Source organism: Lemur catta, chromosome 18 (assembly GCF_020740605.2).
Source record: "Lemur catta isolate mLemCat1 chromosome 18, mLemCat1.pri, whole genome shotgun sequence".
In the NCBI taxonomy this organism is placed as follows: domain Eukaryota; kingdom Metazoa; phylum Chordata; class Mammalia; order Primates; family Lemuridae; genus Lemur; species Lemur catta.
This window is the reverse complement of record NC_059145.1, coordinates 43671792-43697698: the sequence shown is the minus strand read 5'-3', so window position 1 is coordinate 43697698 and position 25907 is coordinate 43671792. Positions and strand designations below refer to the sequence as shown.

Below are 25907 nucleotides of genomic sequence, written 5' to 3'. Positions count from 1 at the left end.
TACCAGCCCCATCGCCACCGCAGCCTGTCTCTCACCTAGCCAAGCTCAGCAGGCAGGCTAGCCCAGTGGTAAGAGCAGGGGGGTTTGGTGCCTGATCACCGAGGTTCAAATATTAGATCACACACATGTTAGCTGTGGCAACTTCCATAAGCCACATAACTAGTGAAAGCTTCAATTCCTTTCCCTAGAGAATGGGGATATTGGCAGATCTCTCAATGAAGAGCAGCTGGGGAGATTAATGGAGAGACAGCACGTGAGGTGCTGAGTAAAGCACCTGGCACAGAACATGCTTGTGACATTAGCTGTACACATGGGCCCACTGTTCCCACCTCCTGGAATGCCCCCCACCCTAATTACTAGCTGAGGACATGGGGACCTCATTCCTGGTTTGGTATTTGTTCTCTTTTAGTGCATTCACCGTCCTTAGCTTCCTCCTTTTGGCTTTATGCCTCTCCAGTGAGAGGTGAGATCTGGTCCTGCCTGCTTACACATTCCTCTGCATGACATGTGTATACAGCAGGCATCCAGTGAATGTTCACTGGGTCACAAATGGCTGCATCTGATTGGGTTAATTCTCACTGTGGGACAATTCCCTGAGAGCTTCCAAGGCCAGTTTACATCCTCTGGGATTTCCCTGGGATGAGGGGGGTGTCGGAGGAGTGTGGCAGCCACGTGCTCTGCACCCCTGCACACTCAGCCTGGGTGCCACAGGCCTCCTGCCCAAAGCCTCCCAGCGCTCCTCATGTGCCATGGGTGGCTCTCACCGAGGGGATGGCTCAGAAATAGGAAGACGCAGAGGCTGCGCTTTCTACCCCGAAGTACATCCAAGGGGGGATGGGGCTTTTGCAACCATGTTTTATTTTATTTTATTTTATTTTTGCTGACAGCTTTACTGAGGCATATTTTCTATATCATAAACATTCACCCATTTGTGTACAATTCAATGATTTTTTAGTAACCTTCCCGAATGGTGCAACCATCACCATAAAATCGCCATAAGTCAGTTTTGGAGTACTTTCATACCCCAGTGAAGATCTCTTATGTCTGTTTATAGTTAATCCTGATTCCCACCCCAGCATCAGGCAACCACTAATATACTTTCTTGTCACTGTAAATTTGCCTTTTCTGGACATTTCATACAAGTGGCATCATACAATATGTGGTCTCTTGTATCTGGCTTCTTTCACTTAGCATAAAGGAGGCTCATTAAAGTTGTAGTGCATGTCAGTTCTTTCCTTTCTATTGCTGAATAATATTCTCTTGTGGATGTACCACATTTTGACCAGTTATTGGACATTTAGGTTGTTTCCAAAGTTTTACTATTATGAATAATGCTGCTATGAATATTCATGCCTAAGTGTTTACGTGGACATAAGTTTTTATTTCTCTTGTATATGCTTAGAAGTGCAACTGCAGGGTCATATGGTAACTCCATGTTTAACATTTTGACAAGCTGCCAATCTGTTTCACAAAGTGGCTGCACCGTTTTATATACTCAGCAATGTGTGAGGGCTCCCATTTCTCCCCATCCCTGCCAACATGTGTTATTGTCTGTTTTACATGTTATAACTATGCCAGTGGGTGTGAAATGATATTTTATTGCATTTTTAAATTGCATTTTTTCTAATGACTAATGATGTTGAACATCTTTTCATGTGCTTATTAGCCACTCATATATCTTCCTTGGCAAAATGTCTGCCCATAGGATTTGCCCATTAAATATTTGACTCTTTTTGATGTTGTTGTATATAGAATTATGTCTTTAATTTCATTTTTAGGTTGTTCCATGCTTGTATGCAAAAATATGATTGGTTTTTATATGTTGATCTTGTACTCTGTGACCTGGTTGCACTTGTTTATTAGTTCTCACAGTACTAATATTAGTGGATTCTTTAGGATTTTCTACATAGAGGATCATGCCATCTGCAAATAAAGGCAGTTTTACTTCTTCCTTTTCAATGTGGTTGTCTTTTATTTCTTTTTCTTCCTTTATTGGCTTGATTAAAACCTCTGGTATTATGTTGAATAGAAGAGGTGAGAGTGGACACCCTTACATTATTTCTAATCTTAGGGGGAAAACATTCAGTCTTTTACCAGTTTAGCATGATGTTCACTTTGCAGGTTTTTTGTAGATGCCTTTTATCGGGCAACCAGGTGAGCAAATCTGATTCAGCCTCCTCCCTAATTGTGTAGATTCTAGCAACAAAGCCAGGCTCAACAGGAGAACCAGTCTTTCTGTGCAGAGTGAATGGTGGTAACTCGGAACACTGACCCTTTGGCTCCTCCCCACCCCCGCCCCCTGCCATTGACTGCAGAATCAAGTGTATTTTCCCTTGTTCCCTGGCACCCTCTGGGGAGATGCTTCTAGACACAACAATCTAGAGAGACCTAGATCTTGGGCTGAACTTTGCACCGCTGAGCAGCAACTCACTCAGTCTCCTTAAGAGCCAGTTCCCATATCAGCAAAACAAGAGCAACGATCCCCTTCCTGCCTGCCTCCCAGGTTCAAATGGGATTAAGCAGGCAGAAGAATTCCATAAACAGATTTGAGCAATTGTCATCATTTTTTAAGGGGTGGGAATCATGTCAAAATCATAGGAAGGAAAAGAATCTAGAGGCTCTGTCTCCTCTGATTTATTGGGAATCACAGAAATCCCCTTAGTCCATCAAGACGCCTCCACTTCAGGTGAATGGCGGGGCTTAGCCATGGAATGCAGAGGGAAGGGGGACTGCTGAGAGTGGGGGAGGAGTCTGGAAAACTCCATCACAGGGGGAGGCAGTCACTTTACGGACAGTGGTTGAATCCTTCCTCCTTGGCCTCTCTCTCCCAGGACTGTGTCTGGCTGCCCGTCCGGAAAAAGTTCGATGGTGCACCACATCACAAGCCGAGTCAGCAAAATGCTTCAAATTCCAAAGGAATTTGAGAAAAGTGAACGGCCCTCCTATTTCCTGCATAAGGAAAGACGATTCCCGCGGATGTATCCAGGCCATTGCGGTAAGTCAATGCCATGTGTTGGGTGGGACCAAACTGAATGGGAGGGAAAGGAATGGAATGAGGGAGAAGATGTGCTCTCCCCTGCTCCCTCGGCTTTCCTTCTCAGGCGGGTGGGAGCAGTCCTCTCTCATAGGAAACGGTGCTGCTTTGAGAGCAGAAAGAAGCGGGCCTAAGTCCACGTGTGGGGAAACTGAGGCCTCAACATAAATTGTTAATAACAACTATTCAAAAATGAAGCCTAAGTAGTCATATTTGACAACTGTGTGACGTGGGCAAAAGTCAAGCTTGCTCTGAAAGGTGAAACCTCCGGAAGAATCATGACTTTCAAGCCCTGTGAGGAATGAGCTCATGCCAGTCACGGCCACCACATCACGTAGCAGGGGCAGGACCTGCCTGGGCACCGGGCAGCAGACAGAGTTTTGTCCAAGACACTTTCAGAGACAGAGAAAAGGGGATCGTGACTTGTACGTGATTTCTGATTCCTTTTGTTGGTTGAGATATAAGATCTACTGAAATAATTTTTACTCATTCACTCCACAGGTATGTTCTGTGTACCTGCCTTGCACGTGCCAAGGTTGTGTGTACTTGACTCCAGCACGGAGTGGGTGCTTTGTGTAAAAGCCTCCAAGTTAAGCTTGAAGGGCTATTTTGCAAACGTGATAGAGTTACTAGGAAAGTACTTAGGGAAAAAACCTAGTCTGATCAATGGTTTGGGCTACTGTTTTACAATGGCTTGGCGCCAGCATCTCCTGCTTGTTTAAAATGCAGATTCCTAGGCCCTGTGCTAACCTACTCATTCTAAATATGTGTGAAGGAAGCCACAAAATCTGCCTTTTAAATAAGATCCCCATTTGAGATCAGTACCGCATACCATTAGCCCAAATAAAGTTGAGATAGATTAAATGGTTAAAAATAAAACTTGTGTTATCAAAAAACTAGGGGACAGGCTAACTAGCAGAACTGTAGAGGGAATAGAAATCTCTCAGCTTTAAGCCATGAACTAAGTCATGAAACAAACCGACATTTTAAAATATAGAAAATGTAATTCATAGCCAAATAGAAAATATTTAAATAAAAAATTTATAAAGCACCAGAATGAATGAATATGCACCAGCTCTGACAAGTGATTGTTGTCATACTTGCACTTGGTAAAGAACTAATTCAAATTGGAAAAAAAATGTAGAATCATATAAGAAAAATGATGTGAACAGGATATTAGTAAGAGGGAATTCATAATTAATAAAAATACTTGTGAAATGTTCCCCTTAACAATCAGACCTTAGCTATTTGTTAGCTCTCAAACTTTCTACAGTAATAACAGTTAATATAATAGAGTGACAGCCTATCCTGCTGGTGACTTTATAGTGAAACTGGTCCTCACGGTCGGGGCCATTCTAAATTGGCGCCATGAATCTTCTAGAAGGCAGAACGGCAACAGCAGCCAGGGCCCTAGAGAGAAATGTGCTCCTTGTTTCTAGGGTTCCCCAGGGGCCCATCCCACGGACACAGACGGCCCGAAGAAAATACGCTAAGGGCAAAGACACCCACGAAAGCAGAGTCTTAACAGCCCAAAGTTAGAAATACCCCCCGTGCTGACCATTGGGGGAATTATTTAATACATTATGGAACATCTACATTATAATAAAACACTACGCAGTCAATGGAATCAGTGAAGGCTCTGCAGAAGTAAGAAACTGTGCAGTTTTAGATGCATAAAGCAGTCCACAAACTATGACCCGGACCACACTGCAAACACAAGAAACACCGGCATGTGGAACGCAATATGCCAGAGTGGAAGAACATGGTTTCTTGTGATAATTTTAAAATCCCTTGATAGATATATTTTCTAGTCAATATAAAAGAACTTAAAAGAAATGAATGTAGAGCAAAAATGGGGGGAAAGCATGTAGAACAAACAACTTTAAATGTAGACGTGACCCGTGACCCGGAAAGCACAGGAAAAAGAGGGCACGTGCCCAGCTCGGGAGTGAAAGGGCTGGGGCTTGTGGCCCCCAAAGAGGGGCCCTTGGCTCCCACCATCTCTCATAGGGCATGAGTGGACACAATGGAAAGCTGACCCTTTTGAAGACCCTTCCAACCACGGAGACTTTCTGAAATCGCGCTTACCTGGGTTTGGGTGTGTTTCCTCCTGAAGCCGGGCTGGCCTCTTTTCTTTCAGGGAAATAAGGCAGATGCTGTGACCCTTGATGGTGGTTTGGTGTTTGAGGCAGGACTGGCCCCCTACAAACTGCGCCCTGTGGTGGCGGAAGTCTATGGGACGGAAGCGCGTGAGTTCTGCCTGGGGACCCAGAAGCTGCGGTGGCCTTGGCCTGGGCCCGGGGCTCTGTGGAGTGAGAGTGGATGAAGGTGTGGGGGTGGGGGCTTGGTCGCAGCCCACATGCAGGCAGGGAAGTCGCCGGGCTCCTGGGGCTGGATGAAGGTCGTTTCTCCTGATGCCGACCCGTGAGAGGGGGACACGTGTGCTCCCTGGGGAACAGAACAGGCTCCGCATCGGGTCAAACTGCAGCACATGGGTTCCCCCTTTGACTGGAGGTTTCTCAGGGTGGGTTGTTTTTCTCCCTCTGGTCCAGGCTAAGAGCTTTCATTTCTCTCTGTCCCTCTGCAGAGCCACGAACCCACTATTATGCTGTGGCTGTGGTGAAGAAAGGCAGTGGCTTTCAGCTGAACCAACTACGAGGTCGAAAGTCCTGCCACACGGGTCTTGGCAGGACCGCCGGGTGGAATGTCCCTATAGGGACACTCCGTCCATTCTTGGATTGGGCAGGGCCACCTGAGCCCCTTCAGGCAGGTAAGATGGCCAGGGGGTAGGTCTCAGGAGGGGTCTCTACTCCAGCTGCAGGCACAGGCCACACGGATCACGTGGGTGAACGTGTGGGATGAATACAAGGGGGGCGGGGGGATGAGGTTAGCCAGTGCGACCCATGTACCGGCAGGGTCCATTACACCTGCAGCCCTTGGGAGGTGGCAGCCGAGTCTGCCCTCAGCAAAGGTGCGTGTCTCTGAGCTCCCAGCCCCATGACAGAGGCTGTCCTGCAGGGGTGGAGGAAAGGGCTCTCTGCCCTGGGGAGCACATGCTGGGAAGCATCACTGGTGTGGCCAGGGCTGGCTCACACCTTGGTCCATTTCTCTGTGTTCAACAGCTGTGGCCAGGTTCTTCTCAGCCAGCTGTGTTCCTGGTGCAGATGGAGGACAGTTCCCCAACCTGTGTCGCCTATGTACAGGGACAGGGGAAAATAAATGTGCCTTCTCCTCCCAGGAACCGTACTTTGGCTACTCTGGTGCCTTCAAGTGAGTGATACTGTCGCCTTCCCAGTGGCCACCTTAGCTGTGGTCCCTTCTGTCTCCCCAGAGAACCCTGAATCTGATTTTGCTCCTCTGTTGTCCTGGGCTCCTCTTGCTAATTTCTGCCTCCTCCCTTACCACAGTGGGACAGAAGGAATCTTGTCATGAGACGTCCAGTCCTGGCTCCCAGCTGGGCAGGTCAGCCACACTGTCCAGGCTGATGTCATTCTGCCCCGTCTGGGCTTCTCCCCAGAGCTCAGGACGGTGAGCCCTGGCTGACCATAGTCTCTGCCCCACGCTGAGGATGCGCTCCCCTTATCCTGTTCTGCCTGCTGGGGCTCAGGCGTTTTTGCAGAAGGAGGCATCCCTGCTTCCCCACTAGCCAGGGCACGTTTACACACTCAGTTCTGAGAGGCAGAGCCACATGGCCAGGGATAGCAAGCTTTATGCCCTTGGGTAGAGGCTTCAAAACTCTCTTTTCATAGTGAGTACACGTGGTGTTTGTTTTTCCATTCTTGAGATGCTTTACTTAGGAGGATGGTCTCTAGTTCCATCCAGATTGTTGCAAAAGGTGTTAATTCATCTTAACAGAGAGAAGTAAAACTCAGTGGAAATCAACCAGGGGCAGGAGAGCGGAGGGGAGGGGCAAAAACCTACCTAACGGGTACAATGGACACTATCTGGGTGACAGACACACCTACAGAAGCTATCCATGTAACCTCAAACATTTGTACCCCCTTAATATTTTGAAATTAAAGAAAAAAAAAACAAACCTCTCTTTTACATAGAAAAAAAAGTTTTTCTCTCTTGGCCCTCAGAGCAGAAGGTGGGGGCCTCTGGCCGGCACCTGAGCCCTTCTTCAGAACCTACCTGGAGGGGTCCTGCCGCCTTCCCAGCCAAGAGGCCCCAGAGCCTCAGAGCCCTGCCCTGGGGGCAGACGCTTGTTGGGGGGTGGGGAGCCGAGTGCCAGGGCCCCCACAGGAGTGCCAGGGCCGGCTGTTCCAAGGGAAGGGGTTGGGGAGGGGCTGCCTGCGCTCACCCTCTGCTGCTTTCTCATTTCAGGTGTCTGAAAGACGGGGCTGGAGATGTGGCTTTTATCAGGGAGAGCACTGTGTTTGGTAAGAGATGGTGGGGGGGAGCCATGGGAACACTCCTTTTATCTCAGTTCATCAGGCTCTGACAGTTGAGCTGATTAAGTTCCTCAGTTCCTGGCACACTGTCATCCAGATTCCCTGCAGGGCGCAGCTCTTATTTTATGTTCTCTCACATTTTAAATAAGTTTCCTTTAAATCTCCCATGCTCACTGCCTTTCCCTGTCCCCTGATAGCCACCCACACCCAGGCGCTCCACAGCGTGTCTTCAGAGATGTGTGTGGTCAGCAGCATGGGTAGCGCTGGTCTGTGTTTCTGGGGTCTAACTTCACGGACGTTTTACTGAGCATTCAAAACCAGGCTGCTTCTAAGGTTTTCAGCTCAGCATTTTGTTTTAGAGACTTATGGGTATCGTTGTGTTCACGTCTAGTTTGTGGTCCTAACAGCTGAGGAATGTTTCATGGAATGCGCCTACCACATGTGACTTCTCTGTCACTGTAGTGAGGGACAGCCAGGTTGTGCTTTCCCTCCTTCGACCACGCATAGCTACATGACTGATACCCTGGCCTGTGTTCCTTTACTGTCCTTCTGGACGATGTCCCTCAGGGACCTACATGAAAGCACAACTCATGGGTGTGTGTAGGCTGAACACATTGCACACAGGATCAGTGGAGACAAGCCCACCATATTCCATGCAAGATCACTAGACACAGGCTACCATATTCCACCCAGGACCCCCAGACACAGGCCCCACCACATTCGAGCAAGGATGACCAGGGACAGCCCCACCAAATTCACCCAGGACCACTGAGATAGGCCCACCACATCCACCTGGGACCACCGGAAAGAGGCCCCCACGTCACCCAAGACTATTAAGCCATTGTCTGGAATGACAGTCTGCAAGTTCTCGTTTTCCTACAATTCCAGTTTGGAGTATTTTTGACTTTCACATTTTTTTTTTGTCCAAATGATGGCTATAATGGAACAGATATTTCATTGTTGGTTTAATTTTTATTTCTCTGACATCTAGTGAGTTAGATCATCTCAATATATTTGCTAGTAACTTAGACTTCCTTTCTTATTTTGTAACATTTGACTATTTTTGTTAGGTGTCATGCCTTGTTTCTGTATGATTTTGATTCAAGGACCGGTGTTCCTTCTATCTAGGTATCAAACTGTTGTGTGTTTTAGATTTTAGTAAGATCTTTTCTTAGTCAAAAATCTGACAGTATCACCCTCTGTTGATAAAAAATCTTTAATATTGATAGGGTCAAGTCCATCCATTTTGCCCTGTTGGTTTGAGTTTTGGAGTCTTTTAAAGATGCCCTTCCTCACACCAAAATCATAATGATTTCCTACAACAAGGTTTGAAGACCCTCCCCTCTTTGCACATTTATCTGTATGTACTCTACCTAGGAAATCAGGTATAGGTTTGGCGTTAGCATTTTGACCCCGTTGCAGTGAGGCAATTTTCCCTACAAAGACAACTATAAAAAAATCCATCTTTTTTCTAGTGATACACGAAGTAAATTCTACACCAACTTGGTATATATCCAAGTGGATCAGTTTCTGAGCTATTTTGTTTCATTGGCATATTTGTATTTTTCTGCTTTTATTACCCTGGCTTACAGTGGGTCTTACTATCTGGTAGAGAGAGACCCTGTTCTTCCTTCTCACATTGCTATTTTCAAACATTCTTAGTGAAAATTTTACAATTATTTTGTTGAATGTCTAAAAAAAAATCATAGTATAATTTTGATGGGAAGTGTATTGAATTTAAATTGACCCACAAAAAATTGACATATTTATAATGTTGAGTTGTCTGATTCAAATCTCCCCATTTGATCACACCTTTTTATAGCCTTTGATAGAACTTAACACTTTTTTTCTTTATGGGTCTCATGCATCTTTGTGTGAGGCCAATTAATGGCTATTAATGGTTTTAGATGCTATTGTAACATCTTACATTCTATATTGTTTTCTGTTTGGCTATTGCTAATGACGATAACACTTGATTTTTATAGGTTGACTTGTAACTTGTTACCCTTCTGAACACTCTTGTTAGTTTCAGTAATTTCTGTTGGTTTTGTTGGCTTTTCTCTATAGATGATTATATCATCTTTTTGTCTTTTTCCTTCCAGTGTTTACATGTCTTATTTCTTTTGTAAATTGTGTAATGCAGATATCTAGTCTTGTGTTGGTAATGTGATAGTTGGCATCTTTGCCTTGTTTCTGAGTTTGCAGTGAATGTCTAAATATTTAATATTTAATATGATTTTGGTGTAGATATTATGACTAATGGCACTTATCAAGTTCTGTAACTTTACCAACTTCTCTATATTACTATTTTTCCAAAACTAAAAAAAATCACAAATAGATGTTGAGCACATAAATCATTTTTCTGCACCTATTAAGATTATCTCATGACTTTCTCCTTTAATCCATTAATCTGTTGGATTAATTTAGCTTTTTTTGACATTCAGCCATTCTCTTGTGAAATGAATAAACTGGTAAGCTTTAATCCTGATCAATTAGTTTTTTAAATACTCTGTTAGATCAAGTTAGCTAATATGTTATTTTTAATTTTTGCATTTAAGTAAAATAGGCCCTGAATTCTTCCCTCCTATTCTTCTTTCTCTATTTTTGACATCAAGGTTGTACTAATCTCATAAAGTGACTTGGGCAGGTTTCTGTCACTTTACACTTTCTGAAGCAATTTATATATGATATAAATAAACAGTTCCAAATTTGACTCAAGTCACTCATAAAAACATTCTTTTCCCTTCTTTTGATATACTCGGTGTTGGAAGGTGACTCAACTGTATTTCCTGCCTTACCATTTTTGTCATTTTTAATCTTTCCAGAGATGTGGGTAAGGCCCTGGACTTGTCTCTACAAAGTGACTCTTTTCTAGAGTTGCCATGGAAACACATAGGGTCTGACTGGGACTCTTTGGCTTGCCAAGCAGCAGCTGTATTAGAATCCCAGGGTGGCCTATGCGATTTTGTCAGAGGATCACCCCGAGGCTTTTGGGGCACTAGCTTTACCTTTCTGAGTGCTCTGGAGCAATTCATTGCCTTTTGACCCTCAGTTTTGTCAAAGGTGTAAGATGTCTCCCCTAGCTCAAAATTCTATGGGGAGAAGGGGAACTACAGCTCATGGTTACTGCTTGGAGTCAGCCCATCTGGACTCTCTTCCACCTCCCCCTTTCCCCAGAGGACCTGCCAGACGAGGCGGAAAGAGACCAGTATGAGCTGCTCTGCCCAGACAATACCCGGAAGCCCTTGGACAAGTTCCAGGAGTGCAACATGGCCCGGGTCCCTTCTCATGCTGTTGTGGCACGAAGTGTGGACGGCAAAGAGGATGCTATCTGGGAGCTTCTCCGCCAGGCACAGGTATCCTCACCCACAGTCCTCCCATCTGCTTGGATTGGGGTTGGGGGCAAGTTTCCTTCCTTCCATCACTTCTGCCACTGTAGAAGTCCTTCTGTGGTGAGTGCCAGGAGCACTCACCAAGGCACTGGGCTGCTGGCCCGGGCTGCGCTCTGGATAGCAGAGGCCACGGAACTCCTCTAGCATCGCTGACTGACAGTACCACATGGCTGGAGCAGAAGCAGGGGACGGATGATGCAATACTCTCAGCACCCTAAGGTGCTTGGACCCCAGCAACTTTCCCAAGCATAAGCCATAGCTGAGCTTATGTCTCAGGGGTGGCATGAGTCCCTCTGCTGCAGGATGTTAATCAAAGTTCCTGCTCTCAGAATCATCTAAAAGTTCCAGATACTCTTTTTTAACATCGATTTTTTGTTTCCCACCGATTTCCCACCAACACCATTATTTCTATTTTTTCTAAATTAGGAGAAGTTTGGAAAGAACAAATCACCGGCGTTCCAGCTCTTTGGCTCCCCTCGTGGGCAGAAGGATCTGTTGTTCAAGGACTCTGCCATCGGGTTTTCGAGGATCCCCTCGAACATAGATGCTAGGCTGTACCTTGGCTTCGAGTACTTCACTGCCATCCAGAACCAGAAGGAAAGTGAGTGAGGCCAGGCAGGGTCCTGAGGCCGCCTGGTGTGGGTGGGGCGTGTGCGCCAGGCTGCCTAGTTCAGGGTAGTGCGGCCCTGCTCTGTGGCGGTCACTCCTCTGTCTCTTGGCCACTGCAGGGCCTTCATCATGGCAGATTTGATGCAGGTGCAAGTGTTTTCTGTTGACCAAGTCAGGGCAATTGTGAGAGGTGTCTCCAAAAGAATGTCCTGGTCACCTGATCAATGCCTCCTTATGCCCCTGTGTCCATCAGGCTCCCCATCCCTGACAGAAATCAACTTGCCTCCTTCCTACTAAGTGAGAAATATGAACATCAGCCAAGAAAGCCAGGGCCCCTCCTGGGATGAATCCAGAAGCCTAATGGAATACCTCCCTGTGCCCGGGCCCTGAACTTAGCTGGGGCCACCACAGTGGCTCTTGCCCTACTGGGGGGCTTGGGGTGGGCGTCTGGGTGAACCAGGAGGATGCCAGACTTGGCGGGGGGAGGTCAGGGCTGACTGAGCTGAAGGTCCCCTAGGCCTTCTCTTGGGGCTGCCACTGATCTCTTCGTCATGGAACTTTTATCTCCAGAGACAGATAGGCAGGTCCTTACACTAAGGACTGATGGATGATTAGAAGCCAGGGTAGGTCTCCAAACGAAGGGCGCTCTGGAGGCCTGAGGCTGGAGCTGGGAGCCCAGAGCGGAGGAGAGGACGAGTCCACACAAATCCACACACCCGCAGCTCCCGACCCAGGGAGGGTCTAAGCAGGAAGCGCTCCGGGGAGGCCGCATGACCTGGCCAGGCTCCGGGTGCCCCGCAACCCGCTGTCGTCCCTTCCTGCAGGCGAGGCGGAGGCCAAGGCCCGGCGCGACCGGGTCTCGTGGTGCGCTGTGGGCGAGCAGGAACTGAAGAAATGCAGACAGTGGAGCAGCGCGAGCCGCGGCAACGTGACCTGCGCCTCGGCGCCCAGCACCGACGACTGCATCGCCCTGGTCCTGGTAGGGGCCCTGGCACCGGGGAGGGAGACCGGCTCGCCGGTCTGTTTAAGCCAAGTCCGGGCCGGCCGGCCTCCGCAGCGCCCGGGAGGCAGGGCTGCGGAGACGGTGCGCTGCGGGTAAACCCGCTGTGGAAAAAGCAGTTTACCGCCGCTTTCCCACTCCTCTGGTTACCAGAACAACTCAAAATTATTGTAGGTAGTTTGGCAAACATGGAAAGATATGATGTTAAATAATTAAGTAAACCCACCAAACTAAGAAAACCACTTCTGATCTCACACAGAGAGGCACAGGCAAAGTTTTGATAATTTGCGATTCCAGGATTTCTCTGTGCACCTGCAGTTTTGCACGACATGACACTGCGTGGTATCAGTTACGTAGTTTTTTAAGCCCTATTCACTAAACAGGGCATTCTCTCACATGAATACTTATTCTTGGAAAACTTTTAAAAAATTATTTCAGAGTATCTCTTGGATGTGGCTCAGTTTAGTCATGACCCTATTCCTCCTTGTCCCCTTAATTTGCTATTATCAGTAACCCTGTGATGTCCGTTTTTGAATAGAAATCTTTATCCACGTCTCTAATTATTTCTAATGTAGTTGTAAAAAAATTATTACTGGGCCAAAGAGGGAATTCTGCAATCTTTCTGAGTCCATGTTCCTGTGTTGGAGCCAGGGCTCGGCCATTCAAATGGCGAGCCAGTTCTCCTTTGTTGGACAACTTCTGGGTGGCACTTTGAGTGTAGTACTAGTGAGCTCAGATTAGACGAGGCCAGCTGTTCCCATCTGTGTCTTCAGTTAGTGGGGCTGGCAGGAAGCTGGCCCAAGAGCGCCTGGGACACAGAAAGGATTTTGTTCAGAGGACACAGGGCTAGTGCAACCTGTGCTTGGTCTTTCCAGTTGAATCGACAGCACAAAAGGCAGGTGGGGCTGGTTTCACTGGGATGCCTGACATAAAGCCATTCTCCCGAGAGCTATAAAGACAGGCAGGACAGGAAGCAGCCCCCCTGTGGTGCTGAGATCTGCTCTGTCTTTGCAGAAAGGAGAAGCTGATGCCATGAGTTTGGATGGAGGATATATCTACACTGCGGGCAAATGCGGTTTGGTGCCTGTCCTGGCGGAGAACTCCCGTAAGTGGAGTTAGTGTCCTGTCTGGTTTATCCCCTCTGGACCATAGGGGTGGGGGTAGTAACCCCACTCAGTGGATCCAGGTGAAGACAGTAAGATAGGTGGATACATTCACATGGGAGAATCAGGAGAAAGAATAAATGCAGGGGGCCATGTTACCCATAGAGCCTATCGTGTTGAAAACTGACAAAGCACAGATTGGTTTCATTTTCTTAATTTGAAAAAAGATTTTAGTGAAGTATAACATACACGCAGGAAAGTGCACTTCAGCAACTGTACACCCCATGCGGTTGTGGAGGTGATGAAGACACAGCAAATTTCAGAAGTCCTCTGTGTCCTCCTGTCATTCTTGCAAGGCAGCCACTCTTCTGACTTCTAAGGGCACAGATCATTCCTGCCTATTTTTGAACTTTACGTTAAAGGAGTTATAAAGCACTTGCTTTTTATGTCTGGTTTCTCTTGCTCAGCTTCATGCTAGTGGTATTCATCCATCTAGATGTGCAGGTGTAGACCGTTCAATTTCGTTGCTGTATAGCATTCTGTGGTGTGAGTCTACCACAGTTATGTAGCCATTTGACTGTGCACGGGCATTTGGGTCATTTCCAGTTGGTGGCTGTTGTGAGCAGTGCTGCTATTGAATATCCGTGTCCGTGTCTTTTGGTGAACACTTATATACATTTCTGCTGCATGGAACTCGGGGAACAGTCTCTTTGGATTTGATTCTCCATTGTTGAGATTTAAAAGTTTGTTTCTTCTCAGTACATCTGAGTGTTTAATGATGTCTTGCTTGCTTTATTCTTTCAGAATCCCCCCAAAACAGCAACCTTGCTTGTGTGGATAGACCAGCGGAAGGTGAGTTGGCATTAGTCACTTTAAGGGACGAGGCTAAGTTCTTGTTGCTGGAGGAGGAGGTGGCAGGAACTTTTAAAAACTCACAGAAAAAATTGCAGCCACAGAAGCCATAGGGACTTTTAAAGATGCAAATAATTCATAGAAGAATAATAATTATAAGTCATGTTTATATTGACCTTCATGCTTGGCAGAGAACATTCATGTGGTTCCTCATTGTGTCCTGGTCACATGGAAGGAGGGGTGCTTCCCATTTTATATGTATGAGGAAACAGTGGCCTGGAGAGTCCCCAAGTGCCCAGGATTTCACACACAGCCTTAGTTAATACTATGGCAGAGCCTGGCCCTGAACCAGGGTCTCTCGTGCCAAATCCAGTGCTCTGTGTACCACCACCACCACCTGCCCACTAGAGCTGGTGCTCACACAGCTTTGGAAGAGACTTGGCACTTGCCCTCAGTGGGCACCTGTCAGGTGCACTCTATCGGGAGGAGGATGGCCACCATGTTAACCCTGTCACAGTGCAGGGCTGGTTCACACTCAACTCAGGCCAGTTCTTGGAGATACCCTCTCCTGCATCCACACAGCAGTTAATCTTGCCTGATGCATATTGTAGTTGGAGACTTGTGCAATTTTGGGGTCAGTGTTGTTCAGTGTCTGTTGCTTTAGTAGCCCACATCTAAAGGTGAATTGCTGGTTTGTACCTGGGAGACATTGTATGGCTAGTGGAAGACAGTCTCCTGCAATCACTTAAAAATCAGCCTTTCTTACTATTTTATTTCATAGCTCAGATCAGTCTCACCTTAATGTAGGGAAGCAGCTTATGCTCTTTTGGTCTACCTAACGTTGGCCAGCTACTTGGGGGAATTGTTGCCTAGAGATGCTTCTTGACCTATTTTGGCCGGGTTGCAAATAGCTGTACTAGAATCCATATGCCAGGCCTCTGGGAGGTTAAGACTTTCTCTTCTGTCATCTGTTGTACAAGGATATCTTGCTGTGGCAGCGGTTAGGAAATCAAATGCTGACATCACCTGGAACTCTCTGAAAGGCAAGAAGTCCTGCCACACAGCCGTGGACAGGACAGCAGGCTGGAACATCCCCATAGGCCTGCTCTTCAGCCAGACAGACTCCTGCAAATTTGGTAAGGGGTCCTGAGGGTGTCCTGGGTGGGCCATCCTGGAGGGCCAGGCACATTGTGCTGTGGAACCTTAAGGAAGGGTGGGAGACAGGGGATTTGCAGGCTGATTATGGCTCACAGGTCTCTTTTGGCATAAGCAATTCTCCCTGTGGCTGCCTCCTGCAGTCTTGGATGCACTGGGAGGTTCCCTGCATGACACTTTCCATGTTCCATCCACCCTACCCCAGAATAAAAGATTCGAATGTCTGCCTGTTTCTCTGCACCCTAAGAATTGATGCAGGTTCCAAGAAGTACTATTTTTTTTAATTTTACCTCATGGAGCTCCAGATCTAAATTCATCATAGCCCTGGCTTCCCAACTTGGGGAAAGGCACCTGCCTGCCTCATGAAAGGTGACTTCTGTTACTGAACAGAAGTGACTGCTTATTCCACATTGCAAAAGAACCTGAACAAGACCTCCAAGGTCTGGCTCATCCTGCTTCTGGGCCTTCTCTTTCTACCACACTCCACCCTCACATTGGTCAGCATGAGCCCTGCCCTCCCCGCCTGCTGTGGGCCCGGTGACATGGAAGTGGGTGGCGTGTTTTCAGCGTGGCTCCCCTCTTGTGCAGGCATCTCCTAGAGCAGGGGCCCCGCTGTGTTATGAATGGGTTTTGGTGCTGGCTGGGCAGGTTCCACGCGGCTCTGCTCCTCACCGGCAGTGCACACTGCTCTTGCCAGCCCCACGGCAGCCTCCAAGCCGTAGGGAAGCTGCCAGGATGTGGTGGGAGCTTCCAGCCTTTCCTGAGGCACGTAGTGTGGCTCTTCCAGTGGCAGAGGCTGCAGGAGCCTTTGGACGCGTGGCACTTGCTCCATGGGGCAAGGGCAAGGCTTTCTTCTTGTCACCTTTATTTCTTCTTTCTTGGGTTAAATCTCACAATAGGTTAATTCAGATTAGGTTCAACTGCAAGGAAGAAGAGAAAACCTCTGAAATTACAGAGGTTTAAACAAGACAAAAGTTAGTTTCTCTATCATGTAAGTGAAGTCCAGAGATGGGTTGTCCAGAGTTGGTATAATGAGATCTTGGTGTCAGGGACCAGGGCTTCAAACATCTGGCTATTCCACCATTTGTGGCTTCCATGCTCAAGGTCACCTCATGGCCTGCATCACAGCTGGAGGTCTGGTCCCTGCTTCTGCATTCCACATGCAGGAGCAAGATGAAGAACAGGAATGAGAAGGGCAAAAGGCATGTGCCAACTGTCTTTTAAGGGTGTTCCCAAGAAGCTGACATCCAACACTCCTGCTCATATTTCACTGGCCAGCACCTGGCCACATGGCTATACCAGCCCCAGGGCACCCGATGAGTCCAGTCTTTATACCAAAGGGCCAGGTGCCCAGGGAAAAAGTAGGGTTTCCGTTCCTGAGCAAAAGAGAAGGCAGATCCTGGAGTAGGCAGTTAGCTAGCAGCTCTGCAGCTAATGGCCATACTGTCACCAGAGGAGTCCCCAGCTCAAGGCAGTGATGATGGGACCCTCTGTGCAGTCACGGCTCTCGTTCCCAGCCTCAGTTGGGTTTTCTGTCAGTGCCTACAGTCTGCAGCTCTTCTGATTTCTGGTGGGTCCTGTGTTGGTGGTAGACTGTCACTTTGTGATAGCGTGTTCTGTGTGTCCTGGGCAGCATAATGAACTGAAAACAAGCTGCGTCACCTGTTAGATAAAAGCCATTTACACTGACTCAGGTCGGAAGAGCTGACTTCCCATGTTCCTTCTGCCCAGACGAATTCTTCAGTGAAAGCTGTGCCCCTGGGTCTGCCCCGGGATCCAGTCTCTGTGCTCTGTGTGTTGGCAACGACAGGGGAGAGGACAAGTGTGTGCCCAACAGCAACGAGAGGTACTACGGCTACACCGGGGCCTTCAGGTGAGTCTGTGACTGAGCTCCATCAGGACAGGGCCTCGTCCCTCATCCTCCCGCGTGTGGGCACTGCAGTTCTAAGGGGTCAGATGTGGCCTGGCACAGCAGAGCCGGGGGCACCCTGTGAGTTTGCTGCTGGGCAGCACCAGTGAGGCCTCCCCCACCACCCCCACCACCCCAGAGAGTGGAGGCTGGCACTGGGGCTGTCTGACCTCAGCTCTGCTGTGCCTCTCCCCGTGGCTTTGAGCCAAGTCAGCCGCAGTGGGCCTCCCCATCTTCATTCTCAAATGGCTAGAGTATGTGGTGTCCTACCTGCTCTCTGCAATTCAGTTTTACTGGGAAGAATTCTTTTTCCCATAGCCACCACTCTCTCCCCGCCTATAGATCCCCATCATGTCTTATATTTTTCACTTTTTTCTTTGACTTTGACCTTAGAAGTGGCAAAAAGAAAGCACAGTAGTGAATAGTGGTGTTATTCTCCAGCAGTGAAGTGAAAAATAAACCAAAAATAAGTTTTCAGAATTCACTTAGTGATTATAACCACTTAGTGATTCATAAAAACTATCCACACCCCACATTTTACAGTTTCATTCTTTTGGGCGCTGCTTCTCAGTGGTACTATTTAGGCCTTTTTCTCCATTCACCAAGAGTATATTTCATCACTAGATGGCGTCATGTATCTGACAAACTATATGGCCTTTGAATTTTTAAATATAAATTCGGTAGCCTTTGCTTCTGACTTTATGATGGAATGATATAAAAGTAGCTTTGGCTATACTCATAGTGACTTGTAAAAATTCCCCAAAAAACAAAACCAAAAAATTTTGTGAATGTACAAAAATATCTTTAAGGGACTAAGGATTTGCGAATGGAAAAGTTGTGATGTGATTCCACTGAAAAATATTCAATAGACTCATCTGGTAAGAATCCAGAGGAATCATGTGGTCCTCTTTTTTTCCAGACCTGAAGCAAGGTATTATTTCACTGAAAACAGCTACATTTTAGTATTCCTATTTATACTAAACATTATACTTTGTCTGTTGTTCAAATTACATCTGGAATCTAGATTGGGGAAATTTATAGCAAAATAATTGAAAGCTGAAACCCAAAGTCTTATTCACCCCCATATTTCCAACTAACATCCTTATACCTCTGGTTTTTAATTTTTCCTTTCAGCTATTTTCTGCTAACTTTCTACTGTGGAAGAAGATCTAGCCCTTCACACTCTTCCCTGTGCTGGTTCCACCCCCACATCAACTCTCTTTAGCATCCAACAAGATTATGTCATATTCAGTGCTTACATTTATTAGGACTATGTACTCATTATTCTCATATGAAACATGTGGTGTAACAGGATTATATTTCCCCTATTGTACAAACTTTTTGTTTGCTCTGGAATTTCTTTTTTTTTACTTGCTTATTTCTTGTGCTTTTTTTAAAAATTTAAACACTAAGTCATCTCAAAACTCTCTGCCAGTAGTGCAAATCTCCTAACTGCATGTATACACACCCCCTGGGTACTGTCTCAGTTTCATCATTTGCAGGGAGATGTCGCTCCTGAGGCCTCCATCCTCCCGCTCCAGTCTGGGCTGGCTGCCCTCCAGGCCTCCTGCACTTCTGTGGTCCTGTGGGTCCTGCTGACCCTCATTCTGGGATTCCCGTGACCTTACTTCATGTCAGGTTGCCTGTTTCCTAGATCCCACATCTTCAACTTTCTTGGTTTTGTTGGGACAGAACACATCCCACAGCACCTCCTTGAGAAAGGGTGAATGAGAGTTGCTATTTTTTACATATATTTACATGTCTGAACACATCTGAACCTTTGAAATGATTTGTAGATTGGCTAGATAACTAAGTCTAGGTTGGGAAAGATTTTCCCTAGGAATTTTGACAGGATTTCTATATCTGGGAAAGGGCAGCATTAAGCTATTTTGATCAACTTGCCCACTAAAAACAAGTGAAAATGCTGGATTAATACACATACACACGCATTCACAGTACACATCTTAAAAGCATTAAATAGCTGGGCGCGGTGGCTCACTCCTGTAATCCTAGCACTCTGGGAGGCCGAGGTAGGTGGATCGTTTGAGCTCAGGAGTTTGAGACCAGCCTGAGCAAGAGTGAGACCCCGTCTCTACTAAAAAAATAGAAAGAACTTAGCTGGACAACTAAAAATATATAGAAAAAAATATCCGGGCATGGTGGTGCATGCCTGTAGTCCCAGCTACTCAGGAGGCTGAGGCCGGAGGATTGCCTGAGCCCAGGAGTTTGAGGTTGCTGTGAGCTAGGCTGACACCAGGGCACTTTAGCTCAGGCAACAGAGTGGGACTCTGTCTCAAAAAAAAAAAAAAATTTAAATTAAATTAAAAAGCATTAAGTAACTGACAAAATAATAAGGAACTATCAGACTAAAATCTAAGGGAGAACAGGAATTCAGAGAGCTAAGTGGAGCCACTTTGTCCTGAGGACATTTACCTATTCTGACAAATTTGACCCCAAGAGGTTACATATACTCTTAAGGTAAGAGTGAACTCTTCTAGTAACGTCTGTGCTCACTCCCAGGGGGCTTTAAGTTGCCCATGTGTTGAGGAAAACAGGGAAGAACACCATTCCTGAGAAATAGAAACCATAGATTAATTCTTGCATGGATTTGTAATTCAAACTCATGTCCCTTAGGTCCGAAAATTCTCAACTCATACATATTTTTTAAAGTGGTTCCAGACTTAATGGTCCCTCCATGAACATGTCTAGAAGACAGTGTCTTCAGATTAGTCTTCAAAGACTACTCCAAAGTATTCTTTCAATGACAATGAGCAGTACACAGTTAAAAGTAATTATAATAATATTAACAAACACACAGGAGAAAAAAGTTGCCAGAAGCAAAATCCAACAGAAAAAACAAGTCAATATTTTTAAAAAGGAATAAATAAAACTGTTAGAAAGGAAAAAACCCACAGCAACTGAAGTTAACTATGCAACTGACCAGCGTAGCAGATTAGACATAGCTAAAAAGTAAATTAATGAAGTGAAAGATATGTGAAAAAAATTATCCAGAATGTAGCATGGAAAATATAGCAAATTCAAAAATTTAAAAACATTCATCCATTGTCTTCTAGTTTCTAGAGTTGTTGAGAAATCTGATACTGTTTTTGCTTCCTGATTCTTCATAAATGACTTTCTTTTTTCTCAAAAACTTTTTGAGCCATTTTTATCTCCAGTGTTCTAAAACTTTACAATAATTTTTTTTATGGGACTCTTCCGTTAATTCATTGGATTGGGCACTTGATGGGCTTTTTTCATCTGGAAACTCAAGTTATTCTATTCTGTGAAATTTTATGTCATTATTTCTTTGATAATTTCCATCCTTCTATTTTCTCTGAATTCTCTTTAAACTTTACAGAGCCTTAAAGAACTTTAAGAGCTGATTGTTAGCTCTGTGTCAGTTGCCAAGCTTTTGTGAGTACTGAGACTCACTGTAGAGCGATTGGTTTGTGTCATTTCATTGTAGGCATCCAAATATAGGAATCTATAGGTGTTTTTCTTCAGCTGAACAGATTCTTCAGAGAAGAAATCCTGCTGTCTGCTTCTTGGGGGATATAACCCTAACAGCTAGCTTTCTGGAAGCTGATGGAAAAGTAGCTGTGATTTAACTTTCCAAGATATAGATTTTTCACTCCATTCTGTTTTTAGTGTTGCACCTCTGCCCTCAGCTGTGTTTGATTCTCTAATCCACAGTGTTGTTCAGGTTCAACCTCCCCAGGGAATAAACCTTCGCTCTTCTGCCAAGGGGAGGGAGCAATCTCCCAGCTGCTTGGGATATTAGGGTACCTGAGCTGCATCGTATATAGGCTCTACTCATTTTTCCTGTTCCCAGCCACTTTTAATAATGCCTAGCACCTCTCATTGCTAAGCCTTTCTGGAATTCTGTGGTACACATCCACTTGCTGCTGAGCATCTCTCACTTCCAATTTAACTTACATCTTTCTTTGCTCTGTTGGGTCAATCACTGCTTATCAATTTGCTGTGTAACTTCCAAACATTGTCATTATTCTCTCACTCTCTTTTCTGGGTTTATAGCTTTTAAAAAATCTTAATAATATCATCTTATTGGCACTTTAGAAGGAGGGAAGTTCCAGATATGTGTTCAATCTGTCATTTTAAAGTATAAGTTCCTGGAAATATTTGTCTTTATATTTTGCGTGTTTACATCCATGTTTCCATTTTTTGGAATGTAGATTACAAATATTTATGAAAATCCTAATAGTTTCTCTTCTCCAGTGATGTGTTTATTTTCTGGAACATTTTAGGTGCCTGGCTGAGAACGCTGGAGACGTTGCATTTTTGAAAGATGTAACTATCGTGCAGAACACTGATGGTAGGTGGAGATGTTTCCTTTTCTCCTTCAAAGTAGAGTCTTTGGCATCACAACACATCTTAGTATTCATATTTGCAGTTGGGAAGTTGTTATAACATTTTCTGGACTTTTGATTAAAAGAATTCCAAAATTCTTTACCGCAGCAGGCAACATGGTAACATCTGTAGGCATTACATTGATTTGAAAACAGAATGCGCACGCACACACACACACACACACACACACACACACACACACACACACACACACACACAACACACACACAGATACTAGTCATACTCGGTGGCAAATGTCTCCCTGGCTTTGTCTAGTCAATTGCAGAAACACTCCATCTCCCGGCACCAGATGGCACATGCCTGTGGGAAACAGCGTGGATGATACTAACAAACCGAACATACGCCAATAAAGTTTCCTTTTTTAAAAAAGGAAGTAGAGACCATCCTTCAGCCCCATGTGAGCCCTGGGTTTGTAAACTCCTTGGGAGTTAGTGGGGACAAAATCACAGGTGGTTGCAGATGACAGAAGATAATCTACCAGTCAGGGTTTGAAAAATCATTCTCTCTTCCGATCTCTGGATGAAAAAAATAATGACCAAATTCAGGACTCCTCAGTCATTTGCTACCTTCCAAGCTGAATGTCTCTCTGTAGGCCCCACCCGGCACCCTCACCCCTCAACCACGGCAGATGGCTGGCTGTCTTGTTCCCTCTGAAAGAACTGCCTCCACCTTCTGCCTCTCTCCTTCAGTGATGTCTGCAGTCACAGCCACTTCTCCCTTCTCCTCCTGCCCCTCCTCATGGCGCTCAGGACAGGGATAAAAGCCAGACATACACGTCTGAAATTGTTTCAATATCAAATAGAGGAACCCAAGAGAAGGTCTTCTCATGGGGAGAGAGCAGAGAGACAAGCAGAGGCTGAGCCGTGCACCGTGCCCATTTGACACACGTGGACACGCACCCAGTTACATTTACAGTCTATGAACCCTTCCATCCAAGCCATCTCCAGGGATCTGACTGATGTGAAATTTAACTTTAAGGTTCTCTGATACTTTACGACTGTATTTTATTGGAATCAGTGAAACGTATTTGCTAAACCCATGGAGGTTCTTGTCCTTTCTCTGGTTGCTCTAAGAGCATTTGAATATGAAAGAAAAGAGAAAACAATTTCTCCCTGAATATAAGCCAGCTATTCTTTTTCCGGAACTCACTGGGAAATATAGCATAGGTAGAGGGTTTTCTTTTTTAAAACGTTAAAAGAGAACTTTTAACAGCTTTATTGGAATAGAATTCACTTACTATAAAATCCTCCATTCAAAGTATACAACTCAATGGTCTGAGCACATTCACAGATTGTGCAATCACAGTCCAACTCTGGAATGCTCATGTCCCCCCATAAAGAAACCCCCTCACCTATAGGCAGTCACTCTCCCCTGCCCTGCTGCTCCCTTAAGTGCTGGCAGCCATCACTTCACTTTCTGTCTCTGTAGGTTTGCCTGTTCTGGACATTTTACATAAATGGACTCATACAATATGTGGTCTTTTGTGACTGGCTGCTTCTTTCACTTAGCATCATGTTTTCAGGGCTCACCTATATTGCAGCATGTATCAGCACTTTGCCCCCTTATATTGCCAAATAATATTCCACTGTATGGACATAGCACTAATTTTTTTTTAATTTCAAAATATTAAGGGATACAAATGTTTTTGGTAATGGGATCGCTTTAGTAATGCTTGAGTCACAGCTATAAGTGTGTCTATCACCTAAATAGTGTTCATCATACCCGTCAGGTAGGTTTTCACCCATCCCCTCCTCTCCCTCCCCCCCCACTTGATTTCCACTGAATTTTACTTCCCTCTGTGCTCATGTGTGCTCATCAGTTAGTTCCAATTTAATAGTGAGTACATGTGGTATTTGTTTTTCCATTCTTTAGGTACTTAGGATAATGGTCTATAGTTCCATCCAAATTGTTGTAAAAGACATTAATTCATTCTTTTTTATGGCTACGGAGTAGTCTGTGACATATATGTGTATATATATATATATATATATACACCACATTTTGTTAATCCACTTCTGAATTGATGGGCACTTGGATTGATTCCACATCTTTGCAACTGTGAATTGTGCTGCAGTAAACATTTGAGTGCAGGTGTCTTTTTGATAAAGTGACTTCTTTTCCTTTGGGTGGCTACCCAGTAGTGGGATTGCTGGATCGAACGGTAGGTCTACTTTTAGTTCTTTGGGGAATCTCTGTACTGTTTTCCATAGAGGTTGTACTAATTTGCAGTCCCACCAACAGTGTATAAGTGTTCCTTTCTCTCTGCATCCATGCCAGCATCTATTGTTTTTGGACATTTTAACAAAAGCCATTCTAACAGGGTAAGGTGATATCTCACTGTGATTTTGATTTGCATTTCCTTGATGATTAGAGACATTACTGACATTAGTGGCATTAACTTGCATTTCCCTGATGATAGCTGACATTACAGCTGTTACTGTCCTGCTCTCTCCTGTTGTTCTTCAGGCAAATGAGGGAGGAGACTGAGCCTCCCCCCTGCAGGCCTGGGCAAGGGAGGTTTACTCTGGTGGTATTTCCCAGACCTGGGCTGACTGAGCAATGTTCTAGGTGAGGCTTCTGAAACCACAAACCCAGAACAACTTGCTCCATAGATTTAGGGCTATGTGAATGTGATTTTTCATTAGCTTTGATTTTGCATTTTTTCATGTTTATTGGCTATTTGTCTATCATCTTTTGAAAAGCTTCTGTTCGTGTCTTTTGCCTACTTTCTAATGGGGTTGTTTGTTTTTTTTTCTTGCTGATTCGCTTGAGTTCTTCGTAGATTCTGGTTATTAGCACTAATGTTTATATATGTGAAGTTCGTGTAGCTTGTGCAGACAAAGCTTCCTTCTCTCCACCACATCACCACCACCCCGGCGTGTGCATCTGAGAGGCTGGTGGGATGGCCACACCCACCCAGAAAGGGCTATTTGGCTCAGCAGGGCATCGAGGCCGATGCTGCCTTTTCTGTCTCCCCAGGAAAGAATACTGAAGCATGGGCTAAGGATTTGAAATTGGAGGACTTTGAACTGCTCTGCCTCGATGGCACCCGGAAGCCTGTGACTGAAGCTCAGAGCTGCCACCTGGCCGTAGCCCCAAATCATGCTGTGGTATCTCGGAAAGATAAGGTGGAACGCCTTCAAGAAGTGTTGTTCCAACAGCAGGTGTGGACCTTCAGGGCCTCCAGCTCTTTCTTAACTGTGTGGACTCCTGTTAGGTGGGGAGATCACAGAGCTAGGTGAACCAGCACACTCAGGCCTTTCTTTCTAGTCCCTCTGCTTGGAGCCGGTGGTGACAGTGTTTGCTCCATGCCGTGGGGCTGCCAAGAGTCTCAACAAAAACCACAGAGGCTTTGACTCTGGGCTTTCTGGGATTCAGTTTCTGCCCTGAGTCTCTGTGCCCCTGGGCTTGTGCACTCGCTGCCTGGCTCAGAGACTGTCACTGTCGTGCTCCCTCCTGTTGTTCTTCAGGCAAATGAGCCTCCCTCCTGCAGGCCTGGGCAGGAGTGGTTTACTCTGGTGGTGTTTCCCCGCCCCTGGGCTGACAGAGCAATGTCCTGGGCAAGGCCTCTGAAACCACAGACCCAGAGCAACCTGCTCTGTAGATTTAGAGCTATGTGAATGTGATTTGAAGGAAATCCTAAAATTTCCTTAAGATCTGGGATTCTCTATTAGAACTTCTATTTTATATTACAACATCGTGTCTCTAAGTGTGCTGTTAAAGGCAATGGCCTTGGGATAATCATGGCCTCAATAACTGCCTTTATGGAGTCCTTACTGCGCACACTCACTGGTGTGGAGGGGCTCTACCGTCACTGGGGCGTTTGGCTGTCTCAGCTCCCCAGGTGGGAGCTCTGGGCATGGAGGAGGAACCGTGGCTGAGGGAGGCAGAGGGACCTGCCTGGTTAGTGGCAAAAACTGGGTTTTCCTATGAAGTCTGCCTTTCTGGGAGAGCTGCATCTTAGAATGTTCTAGGCAATCAGCTTTTGGGAGCAGATCTCAAAAATCCTTGGCTGTCACCTAGTCACCCATAAGAAGCCGTATGGGAAGAGGTCACCAATTGAGAAGGAA

The 25907-nt window shown here is 45.8% G+C and overlaps 1 protein-coding gene across 1 annotated transcript in view; it reads left to right on the top strand.

The window, feature by feature from the left end:
* LTF (lactotransferrin) overlaps positions 1-25907 on the top strand; it is a 30104-nt gene that overhangs the window by 2160 nt on the left and 2037 nt on the right. Inside the window, exons 2-15 of the mRNA XM_045529835.1 lie at positions 2832-2995; positions 5175-5283; positions 5622-5804; positions 6157-6304; positions 7361-7416; positions 10606-10784; positions 11247-11421; positions 12254-12408; positions 13444-13534; positions 14337-14384; positions 15365-15520; positions 17271-17412; positions 21714-21781; positions 24817-25001. Coding sequence (XP_045385791.1) covers positions 2832-2995; positions 5175-5283; positions 5622-5804; positions 6157-6304; positions 7361-7416; positions 10606-10784; positions 11247-11421; positions 12254-12408; positions 13444-13534; positions 14337-14384; positions 15365-15520; positions 17271-17412; positions 21714-21781; positions 24817-25001 — 1859 coding nt within the window. The remainder of the gene's footprint in view (positions 1-2831; positions 2996-5174; positions 5284-5621; positions 5805-6156; positions 6305-7360; positions 7417-10605; positions 10785-11246; positions 11422-12253; positions 12409-13443; positions 13535-14336; positions 14385-15364; positions 15521-17270; positions 17413-21713; positions 21782-24816; positions 25002-25907) is intronic.